We start from the raw sequence: 12987 nt of genomic DNA on the forward strand, positions 1-12987 counted from the left end.
GGGTGGCATCACCACTCATATAAAAACTCAAAATTTCAAGGAGAACATTTTATTCCGGGATCACTGCAGCGACAATGCAAATCTTCATCAGTATGTATCCCTTTCTGTTGTTTGTTTCTTTGCACCCTGTAACCCTATATCAGGACAATTTTGATTGGCTATCGTCTCAACTACGACATGTTGAAATCGTATGCTGGGGAAGTATGGTGGTTCTTATCTAGAAATGGAAAATTTAGAAAAGGGAAACCAAAAAAATAATATTTATCATACAGCTTTGTGAAAACTGTCCCCTAGGTTGTAGTCTACATGAATCTATTGAAACTAAGCAGGTTATGAGGTAAGCGGTTGTTGGAGAAGAGTTCGTTTTGTTTCTGATTTTGAGTTTTGGGTAAATTTTAGTGGTATTCAATGCAACAAAAACGATGACATCGATATGTCAAAAACTCGAAACAGAAAAATAATAACAATTATCATGCGAAGGAGTTACAAAGATACCCATTTCATGTCATCAGCGTCATTTACAACACCTTTACGTACAACAGAGCAAATTTCAATGATCAATGTCATGTTCTCAGGTGAGAACAATGTCATTATATGGAAAAGCGAAATACAATATTTCTTAATAAGACCATGACGGCGACCATAAAATATCGTTGTCTTCTTCAATATGCGTTTCTTTGAACACAGCATTAGGAGCTTTACTCGTTTACGTTTCTGTATTAATGAATTATCTTGAATCTATGATGATCTGTTATCAAGCGTAATATAATTTGTACCCTACACCATACATTTCGCTTGTCTTTTTATATAATTAATAGATTGTTCCATAAAATACCTATGACATATATCAGGATATGTTACACTGTTTGAGGTGTCTGCCTTCACTACTGAAGTAAACACTCTCTTAACAAAATCTATTATATATCATCTTGATGATGGTTTTTAATTTTTTTTTCACAACACTAGAAATATATCTAATCGTCTCATCACCCAAGAATTCTATAAGAACGAAACAACTTTATGATGCAATTAAATTCACTGTTTGTCTATACTGAATTAAATTCTTCATTCGTATTAAAAAGTATTATCACCTCTGTGTCTGTTGTATAATATTCCATATTTTTTAAATGGTATTTAACAAATTTATTGTTGCTGTTTCAATTGAAAGCCAAACATGCGTTTTTGTTAAATGTCTTTCTCTTAGCAATAATTTAATTGTGTAATCAAACTGTTTAGTTAATCCTGACACTGACGACGATGGTGATAACATCTGAAACAGAGACCCAAATACAATACGGAAAGGTTAGAAACAGACAACACGATATGAGAACCGAAAGACAAATATATATTTTTCTATTCAGATTATTATTGTTCAAGGTATTTTCAAGACGCTGACAGAGTGAATCTCATTTAACGTTTGGTACACTGTGTATATCAAATTCGTGTTTCTGAAATCCTTTTACCAAAGACTGTTCCAAATGTCTTGTCCTTGTTTGTCACTTATGATAACTCGTTCTTACCTTTTACGGTCTATAACAAACTGTGCCTTGAATTACATGCCTTCATAAAGAAAAAAAGGCGGATGATTTTTTTTTCAATATTCATTTACATTTCACAAAAAAAACAATATTATGGCTTACAATGATGAATAAGTTGAGATAGAGTTTTTAATTCATATTTACAGAGATTAGGATATTTCAATATATTGTAATAACTAGGGAGAATGCCAATGGTTTCACAAACGTCTGTAATATTTTCGCACCGCGATTGTAAAGCACCATTCAATTACTTTTTGAGGTTGATATTCCATGCCTCGCATTCCACTTTCACCATTGATATTTCCTTTCTAATGTTTAAATTGATTCCGTTTTTTTAAAGTTTGTAATTTTATCGTAAGTTGTGAAGTCCTGATAACGATGATGAATTTATTACTAATAAAATCATAATTCTACCTATTTGTGCCGTGTAACTCAAAATATTCGTCCATATTTGTGTTACATGGGCATTCCCCTTGTCTAAATCGTTTATCGTCCTTTCTATAAGTTGTTAGTCGCAATGATTGTGTCGAATCACATGAGTATGTACTACGAAATGTCCATTTCTGTTTGTGACCTTGTTTCTTTTTTTGTTTTTCAGAACATGTACACACACAGAGTTTGTTGCCGTTTGTTTCTGACAAGTCCATCTTCGTGCATTTACAAGGCGCCAGTGTCTGCAAGACGTTCCCACTAAATGCCAGGTATATCCAAGGGTTACAGCAGCTGTTAAGACTAGCCAGTAATAACATTATAACAAGGGCATTGTCTGCAATAAAAAAACAAATCATTTTTATAAAAGCAATATTTATAAATCATATTTCTATATCCGCAGAACATTATTAATGTTCACAAAATGTTATCTAATTCTTGTTTGTAATATGATATAAGTTTGAGTGTCTTTTGTACAATTTCAAGATTACAGGTCTCAGACAATGCTGGTGTACAGTGATGTAGGTTTGCCGTGTTTTGCATAGTTCTTACTTAATTAATTCGGTTCGTATTGAAAATCTGAGAAGGTCAAATTGAGAACAATTTTGATTTTCTTCCGACGCCTACTAGACTCCACGAATTGACGAGCCCTAGTAGGAGTAAACAGCTGTATTGCTGCACAAAACTGTTTATTTCTGCTTTATTGTGCTATTTTGCGCAGTATTAGGTCCGTGTATTATTATACTCATTATTAAAGATGCACCTTTTAAATTACCAAAGAAATATTAATCTATAAATTTAAGCTGAAGATGGAAAGGTACTAAATTATTGAAAACATCCAAAAGAAAATGCAGACTTGGTAAAACACACATCCTTAATTCAAACCAAGAATTGATTGAACGAGAGAAATATACCGTCTGACATCTTTAATCTTCAAATAATAGAAAGAACGATTGACTAGCAATGTTCAAATTTTGAAGAAGACAATAGAATCTGATCGACACGTAAACTCCTATTAATATGTAACACTTTCAATTGACTGGAACGTTTGCACGATTTTCGAACTAATTGTATCATAATTGAAATATGATCTCTGTGTCGAACGTTCTCGGGACAGAAACGCTTTCTAAACGGTAACTTGGAATGATGCATGACTTTGATACACAGAATAGCAACTGAAATTCCTCACAAGTCAAGGATCCGATTAAACACAAGGCCATGTGATAAATATCGACACGGAATCAATGAGTATTCAATTGTGCAGGTATAAATTTATCAGACCAGGAAACGGAATTAACCCGTGAAATAAATGTGGTGTATGATTGAAAGTTCTCTATAAAAGCACACATGTAATGTTAATCCGTCTTTCAGTCTTTTGTATGGTAAGACAAGAACAAAAAGTAAAATATCAACATGTCAACATCATCATAATCCAAAAAATCAAATTCAATAAATCAACACAAATATGAACAAAAGAAAGATTTTCACTCCTGAAAATGAACAAGCAGAATAAGACCTGGTGTTCCGAAAGAGTAAGTGTCTTCTGCTTCACTCTCCTAAATGAGAACAATGTATACACTAACGGAACTAATAGGAAACTAACGAACATTGAACGCGTCCAATTTCACATTGTACAAAGAAATATAACATTTCTCAATGCGATCACTATCTTTGATAAAAATCTGTTTTACTAGGTTGGCCGTCAGTTGACGACTTCTTGCACGACAATCGTGTTAATGGGACCACATACTGGAATAACATCTGCGAAATTAAGAAAAAACATAGGCTAGGGATGCAGGTTTGTTGCTAGTAAGAAATGGAAAATCCACAAATGAAATTTAAATCCTTACGCTTATCATAAAGCGGAGAACATTTCTATGTTGTTATCTTTTATGTCACCATGTATTAAACAGTTTTACCGAATAGACCACTCAGATCGATTGAATGGAAGTATTTGTAAACTTTAACGGCCATAGTAGAAGAAAATTCAAGGACACAGCGAGAAGGAATTTCGCTTAGTTGCGACAACTGTAAACTGATGTAACTTACTTGTTAGAGGTGCAGACTCATCGTATAGCCACCAAAGCTGCGAGACAAAAAATGGCGACCAGCACACTATGTAGGCAAGAATTATGACGAATGTCAGTTTTACGGTTTTCAGTTTTGCTCTTGAAAATCCTCTGAAGGAATGATTTCTGGGTACAAGTGTTACATGATTTTGTATTTTTCCGTTTTGTGATGCTACAGACTGCATTTGTTCGGGAACATTATCACGAGTTACATATTTCCCAGAATCCCTTGAAAGTCTGTACTTCCGCCAAACAGTGTAACATATAGAACCATAACAGGCTAACAGTATGACAAATGGAATCAAATAAACGAAGACCGTAAAGGACGTGATGTATAATTGAAGAGTCCACGGTGGGTCAAAATGTACCCAACAGTCCATAACACCAGATCCCACCTTTGTTTCCTGGTACTTAAACATTATTAACTGAGGCAAGCTCATAATGGCGGCTATGGCATATGCTCCACCGATCATGACGTGCACAAGTCTGGGTGTCCATGTGTGGTTGCTAAGCGGGTGACAAATGGCACGATATCTATCCACCGCAGTCATAACCAAGATGTAGGTCGACAAATACATGACAAAAATCTGGGAATATTTGATGAAGCGACATAGAAAGTCACCGCCATACCATCTATGGGTGATGTCCCATATTAGTTGTGGCAGGATATTGAAGAAAGCAACTTGAAGATCGGCTATACTTAAGTGCATGATAAAGATATGCATTCGTGTTGATTTCTTCCGTCGTCGACACAGAGCTACAAGTACACAACAGTTACCGAGTATTGCTAAAGCAAAGATGGCGGCTTGAACGGCAACTTCAACTCGAACTAACTCCTCTTTCCGCTCCGGAGTCGTGGTATTTCCCACCGGAACAATCGGCTTAGTTACGTTATAGGTGTCATTTAACATCCCCTTGGCACCTAGGTGTGATTTGGAAGGACCCATCCTGGAAAAAAATATTCAGAAAGACTTTAGATTAAAACAATTAATTAAATGGCAAGTACCTGACACATTCTACCATATCCGAATTTATCAAAATTCATATTTTCCAAAAGAAGAAAATAAAAGTGCGGATACGTGTTCTAGATTTAATCGTTGTTGTTCTAACACGAGCTAGAGTAGAAACACGCTAAGGGTGGGGAGAATTGTTTGACGTTTGTTTTTAATTGAAAGCTTGGCTGTGACTTCATTAAACCAGGAACAGAAATAGCACCACAATGTGTTATGGATAAAGTGGCCCAATATCGGTCTGGCGGGGAGAGCAAAATGTGAGAAATAGATAGTTTAGAAAAAGTTTTGAAAACAATGCCCATAAGGCATCTGTAAGAAAAGTCAGGAGCACTTCTCAGCCATGAATTGAATAAGGTTTTTTGCTAATATAAAAGATTTTCCTTTCAGAAGGAACTTACATCCAAAGTGCCAGGATACCGTACAACTGAGAAATCCTTACAGACAGACCCAATTAGCTTTACATTGATATTTTGTGTAAAATCTTCAATTTCACTAACATTAGTTCTGCTCATGCATGTCCAGTCACATCAAATAGCTCATTTGGAATCATAAATCCCGGCGACCGAAGTAAACAGGATTGAATACAGTTAATCATGGTGATTTATGTTTCTAAATTCCGTTTATGCCTATCTTGAGCAATCACTCATGGCAACAGAATGTATCATGTAGGTTGCCATGATTTAAATGGTCATATCTTCTCCTATCTGCTAAATGATTGACGTGTAAGTACATGGCTGTGAATAAAACTTTTAGATGAAGATTAATATTTTCATTGATCTTCCGGGAAACGCTAAAACCGTTGTCAAATTAGATGGTATATTGATATAATGCATTTTGTGAAGAAATTAAAAAAAACTGTCATGCCTGTTATTTTTATCAAATTTTTGTCTTAAGTTTATTGTTCACTTCTGATGCATAGTATCTATCTTAATTTTTGATTTTATAAATTTTTTAACTTATTATTTCTTTTAATGTCGATGGTGTCCTGTTCTGTAAATTAATTCAATGAAAAACCAGTCGCTTTTGTCACTACTAATGAATGTCATATAAAGCTAGAAGATTACCATTTGCAACTTCCGTCGGAAAAAAAAGGAAATCGTTTATATCTGGAATCGCATGGATATTAACACTACTCTATAGATCTATATATGTCATAAAACACATAAATCTGCATCTTCGAATCGAGGAGGTGTCGATATAGATAATATGTATCTTTATATATGTGATAATAAACGATAGCAACCAACAGGAAGTTAAAGGCATTGATGTCAGAAACAACAGACTGTTGTCCTCTGGAATGATTTATAATTATATTAGATTGAAATGATTGACGTATTGGTGGAACAAGCGATGTTTTTTTTTCCTGTAAAAACTGACTAATGTGTTCCAAACAAATAAACATACAGACACAAAGAATGCTGATGGAATGGACAAAATATCATCAATTCAGGGAAACACTCGATACGAAACGGGATACTTTAACCTTAATGAATATCGAACAGGCCTACTAAGCTATTCTCTCGTTACCTAGAAAGGTAACGAGAGAATAGCATAAAAACTAGCCGTTCTGTGCAAGACACATTCCCTAAATGCTGCTGTGGATAACATGGGACGGTCCTCCCATATGTTGTTCAGTTAGGTAGTCTTCAGCTGCTTCTAGAGAACCCAACCCGCAATGGCCCTGGCTATTCACAGAACGACATCGCAGCAAACACGCAAATAACCTAATTTACGGATCATAACTGTGTATCTGCTTTGTGTCGATCTATTGAGTAAATAAATGAAAGTACTGAAAGGCTAAACGTATTGAAAAATGTTCACAAATAACCGCAAAGCTATATTACTTTCCCCATACTCCTACACTTTGGAATGCAAAAATTACTAAAATAAGAGAACCAGAGGCTATTTTTCTTAATTTCAAGCGATTTTATATCTTCTTTAATTCTTATTTTAAATCTGACGACAATAATGTGAACAAATCAAAATAGGTAAAAAAAAAAAATAACAAAATACACACCACCATATATTTATCGCCAACAAGCTAAATGATAAATAGCTCTATGATGAAGTTGACTAAATAAAACCTTTGATATACCCAAGATGTTGCAATTACTATCCTATCAATATGAGGATTTAGACAAATCGGAAGGACTTTATACCTACTTCTCTATTTTAAATGTATTGCAATGTAATTGTCCTTACTTATTATAATTATATTTGTAGTTGAGGAAAGTAGATAAGGTGTACACAGCATTTCAGATAGATTTAAAGTGTAAGTAATTACATTAAATGTATTTACATGCCTATCTTCCTTGAAGTATCAACGTTAGACTTTTCTTCCAGTAATTATGTCTATAAAGACATAGTTCTTTGAGATTAAAATAAACTTCCATATATATACAAAATTTACAATATTTTCACTATAACTACTACTATTTCTGATCTCCAATGCATTAGATAATGTCACCATGACACGTTAAATGAATAAATATGTTATGGAAATATTTTGTTCTAGTTAATTGATAATTATAAACATGAATGTTATGGATTTTTTTATACGCGCTTTGTTTGAAGGAATATTTTCATTTCAAGGAACTTTGATACACATTAACAAACCTTGAGAACTCAGCACAATCAACCTTCAAATAAAACTAAAAGACAAAAAATATAATTTATAACTGAGTCAACATCATGATCAGTACAATATCAAAAATATATTATTCATAAATCATGAGCACCAATTATACCTTGCCTACGAAGCGCAAACTTTTATCTTCAAAAACTTGAAAAAGTGTCATGGCGGTTGGTGTGAAAAACCTGAAAAAGTGTCATATCGGCGGGTGTGCGCGTGGGACGAACAGTCCAATTCGGTGACGTCTATTGAGGTAAAGTGATGTTATATATTAAGACGATCTTACCACAAGTGATGTTCTGTTTGTAAGTTTTGTTTGTTTATAAGTGTTGTTAGTTGATAATTCAAACCAAGCCCCCAGACTAGCTTCTTATTAACTCGCACGTACAGTGTTCTGTACGCTTACGCCATGTCGAGAATTCCGTAAAATATATTGTTCAAAATTTATCAATAGTTCAACCACACTGTGCTTCTTTTTTAAATATATAGTAATCGTAGTGTTATTTAAAAAATAAACTAATTTTGGATGCTTTTAAAATAGCGATTTGAAAGATCTCGGCATTAATTACGCAGAAAATTGCCGCTAGAGGGCTCTAACTCTTTTCGATATTTCAGCCAATGAGAAGGCCAGGATTCGTTATAACCTGCATCATCACCATCATCATCATCATCATCATCATCATCATCATCATCATCATCATCATCATCATTATCGTTATAACCATCATCATCATCATCATCATCATCATCATCATCATCATCATCATCATCATCATCATCATCATCGTTATAACCAGCATCATCATTATCGTTATAATCATCATCATCATCATTATCATCATCATCATCATCCTCAATCAATCCATCATCATAATCATAATCATCCTCAATCAATCTAACATCATCATCATCATCATCATCATCATCATCATCATCATCATCATCATCATCATCATCATCATCGTTATAAACAGCATCATCATTATCGTTATCATCATCATCATCATCATCATCATCATCATCATCATCATCATTATCGTTATACTCATCATCATCATCATCATCATCATCATCATCATCATCATCATCATCATCATCATCATCATCACGAGAATTGTTTGACTGAACTTAAATAGCCTAAAATGTAAGGCTTATACAAGAAATAGGTCAATACATACACAATTCGTACGGAAATTCTGATTATATAAAGTACAATGGCCCGTCATCAAATATATTAAAGTGATATCAAAATTTTCGGAAAAGCTACACATACAATTTCTCTCACTTGAGGCATCAATTTTTGTTTTCAAAACTTGCAAAAAACACGAGTTTAAGAGGACCAGAAAGTCATATACAATTGAAGTATATATACGGTAGATTTATCTGTCAGCATGTTTAAGTCTGAGAAAGCAATAAAACAAAGCATTATGTCAGAAAAAAATTAAACGTCCAACAAGTTCGGACTCAGAGTTAAGATTAAGATCTAAATATCTGAATAGCAGCTTATACAAAAACTACAAAAGTGAAAAATTTATACCATCGCGGTATTCGAACAGTCATACCTTATGCAAACAGATCAAAATGACATCAAACGAGCAATATTTTTTCACTTTAATTTCAAAAATCGTTATGGGAATAAAATCAACAGACAAGGACAAAATATGAATAGTCAATATTGATTTTAGTTGTTTTTATCATCAGAACGTTACTGGTACTTTACTTCTTTATTTATTGTATATCAGTGCTTTTGAGGTTCGGACAACGCTTGAAACGTGACATTGTACCGTTGTATAGTCTAATGAACCGTTTGTGAATTAACGGAAGGACAGTAGGACTAATATCGAACTGCTTTTGTGTTACGATTGCGCGCTTGATTTCTAACGTGTAACCCTTTAAGTAATCGAAGTTTGAGAGTATGTGACAATGCCTTTATTGTCTTGTCTTTTATTTTTATCCGGATACTTTCAAGGTTTGCCGTGTAAACTGATGGTATCGTTTCAGTCCATTTACGACGAAAGCGCAATGGGCTTTTTTACAGCGCGTGAATGCGGAGGCCAATAGAATCTATATTTTAACTCGCTTGTCATTATTGTGAATGTGACGTATCTAGTGTTTTTTAAGTAACATTTTAATTTTGTTGTTTAATGCGATCGTGAAATACTTTCATGTTATGTTCACTGATGTTGTGGAACTCTTTCCTGTAGCGTCCAAGACAGATAGATAAGAATGCCTTGAGTTGTCATTTCTGCAATGAAGGTGCTGACAATGGAACGCAACCAAATATCTGTTTTAATGATAACAAAAACATAAAAATGCAACACAGTGGTCGGAGTAGATAAGGAAAACCACACGAGGAGGTGCATCTGTCCCCAAATTCAATACATTTCATTATGTACTTGTTTTGATGAGCAGAGAGTGGTTTTCGTAAGGTTTCCTTAACATGCCGTCTATAATATGAACCCATAGCGCGCACAAATGAACTGCTGTCGTATTCTGTTGCATAAATGCATATTACAATGTAATTCACAATCACAAATGACATTTCTGTATAACTATTTATCTGTTTTCATTCTTGAAAATCTACCATGCCATGAATCAAAAGTATCTTTTTTTATCTTACTATGACTTTGGATAAAGAGGTCACCATTTAATGGTCTTGTTGCTTCATAGCTAAATGTATAGGAAAACTTGTCTGTTGTTATGTTCTATAATAAGATATTCGGACTTGAATTAAGAGTGGAGATTCTTTCAGGGACATCATGTCAGACATTGTCACACACATTTGATCTTACAGATTCCTGATAATTCATTATTTACCTTAATCAATATAGTTTGCTGTTATTTTGAGCTACCAAATTGATATATTTACTAATATACTAACGTATCTAAAGTTAAGATTGATATATCTAGTGCTTACTATCAGGTTTGTTTGAAATATGTTCTTGTTCACTAATTAAACAACGTATTGAATACTTACCAGCGGACTTATTGGATATATGTTCTTCATGTGTTACAAAATATTGTATCTAGTGTTACATAATTATGTATCTAGTGTTACACAATTATGTATCTAGTGTTACACAATTATGTATCTAGTGTTACACAATTATGTATCTAGTGTTACACAATTATGTATCTAGTGTTACACAATTATGTACCTAGTGTTACACAATATTGTATCTAGTGTTACACAATTATGTATCTAGTGTTACACAATAATGTATGTAGTGTTACACAATAATGTATCTAGTGTTACACAATTATGTACCTAGTGTTACACAATATTGTATCTAGTGTTACACAATTATGTACCTAATGTTACACAATAATGTGTCTAGTGTTACACAACAATGTATAATGTATTTAGTGTTACAAATAATGTATTTATTGTTACACAATTATGTGTCTTGTGTTACAAAATAATGTGTCTTGTGTTACACAATAGTGTATTTAGTGCTACAAAATAATGTATTTAGTGTTACACAATTATGTGTCTTGTGTTACAAAATAATGTGTCTAGTGTTACACAACAATGTATAATGTATCTAGTGTTACAAATAATGTATCTAGTGTTACAAAATAATGTATCTAGTGTTACAAAATAATGTATCTAGTGTTACAAAATAATGACATCTTCGTTAACTTGGCATTAACACTGCAGATTTAAGAAACGAATTAAAACAGCCATATTATGCATTCTTACATATCATCATTGTACTGCGTTGATGGTACTTTTGTGGACATTTGACGTCACTTCATTGTCTAAACATGACGTCACAATAGTTAATGTTACAAATGTGTAATACACAATTATAATATTGTGTGGGTATACACACATAACAATGAGTTCCTTAGAGTTACCATTAGTTTACATCAGCTGCAATATTCCTATCAGATAGGGGATGGATTATGGTAAAATTACGGTAAAACTGTCAAATAACGGAAAAAAATATAATGACGTGTGGAATTAAGGACAAATTATTCTACAATATCAAATTATATACAAATGATACCACAATGTCTAAATCAGGACACATTGTACCAGATAGTCAAACGTAAGGCAAAAGTTACGACAGCGATAAATTAAGGACAAATTGTACCAGAAAGACAAACGTAAGGCAAAAGTTACGACAGCGATAAATTAAGGACAAATTGCAAATGCTATCGCAAAAGACGTATTGAGCATATCATTCTCATTAGTGTGATGTATAATTCTGTGCTAGCTGTACACAGATGTTCGATAACAACATGATTAATTGATTACTTTCAGCAAAACGGATAACTTTCAAAGGAAAATCAAAATGACATTTCGATTCAAACAGTGATTTCGATCAGCACTTTGTGTAAATAATGAAGTTATCGGAACGTAAAACAGTCTCCTCTAGCATGACGAGATACATTTCAATAATGTTGATTAGAAATAAAACATTTTTTTTTTTTTTTCAAATTGAAATCATCGCCTTGATCTTTTGACAACCCGTAAGAACAAAGGACCTCTAATTCACAAGATATCAACAGCCATATTGCAACATACAAATGCACAGAAAGTCATAGACACACCCAACTTACCCTACGAAAATTGCTTCCATTTCCAGTATCGTTTTTCGCTCCATCACGCCGATAGTGATGGCAGATTTAGTTTAAGAAGGTACAATATCAGATACGCTTCTTTGAGGAGCGTTTTAAGCGTTGTTTATTGGTACGAGTTTGTGACGATGTGAGCTCTACTCCCTAATTCGCTGTTATATGGGTAGTATCGACCGCTGCTCACTGCTGACAAAGCCTCCAAACCGTGGACTCGTAATTGTACAATTAATGTCATACTACTGTCAAATGGCCTTGATTGAGCCCTGATAAAGATATGGAAATACGATGGAGCGAGAGTACCAATAGTTACCAGTATGAAACCAGCATTATCAATACCTTTACCTTTTTTAAGTCGCTCAAAGGTATTTATTCTTTTCCAAAACAACAGGATATTTTGATTCATGGCAAATAGTAACATTGTAACGCTTTAAATGGCAGAAAAACGTTTTAGGGAAGCCATTTTTGATAAAAGGTCGTGCATGATTTTATGCCTTTAATGACTAAAAATATAATTTGCTATCAAAAGGTTTTATGTATACTCAACACATCAGATATGAAAGTGAATACAACGTGCCAATAGCAGTTCAATACCCAATACAGTAAAATGGCAAACGACGTAAAAAAATTGTCATACAGAAAAAAAAAATTCCTTTTTCTTTCCGCTAGCAACAAACCGTTCATATTGTATTTGAGCATTTGTTTTAGTCTGTATTATTTGA

General features: G+C 33.6%; 1 protein-coding gene across 1 annotated transcript; it reads right to left on the reverse strand.

Annotated features, from left to right (window-relative positions):
• Positions 1-1948: 1948 nt before the first annotated feature.
• On the reverse strand, positions 1949-12294 carry LOC132543354 (cephalotocin receptor 2-like). Its single transcript, XM_060206881.1, has 3 exons — positions 12251-12294; positions 4017-4984; positions 1949-2304 (listed from the first exon to the last, which is right to left on the reverse strand). Exons 1-3 carry the CDS (start codon positions 12292-12294, stop codon positions 1949-1951), a joined length of 1368 nt encoding a protein of 455 aa, XP_060062864.1.
• Between the last annotated feature and the right edge of the window lie 693 nt (positions 12295-12987).

The sequence above is a fragment of the Ylistrum balloti genome, unplaced genomic scaffold (genome assembly GCF_031769215.1).
Source record: "Ylistrum balloti isolate Yb309-2 unplaced genomic scaffold, AGI_CSIRO_Ybal_v1 Utg369560, whole genome shotgun sequence".
NCBI classification, from domain to species: Eukaryota; Metazoa; Mollusca; class Bivalvia; order Pectinida; family Pectinidae; genus Ylistrum; species Ylistrum balloti.

Excerpts from the sequence above, each read along its gene's own strand:
- LOC132543354 (XM_060206881.1), bottom strand. The coding sequence starts at position 12,294 with ATGGAGCGAAAAACGATACTGGAAATGGAAGCAATTTTCGTAGG. Across the intron at positions 4,985-12,250 it reads ATGGAAGCAATTTTCGTAGG|GATGGGTCCTTCCAAATCAC; the intron begins GTAAGTTGGGTG and ends ATTTTTTTCCAG. Across the intron at positions 2,305-4,016 it reads TGAGTCTGCACCTCTAACAA|ACAATGCCCTTGTTATAATG; the intron begins GTAAGTTACATC and ends TTTTTATTGCAG.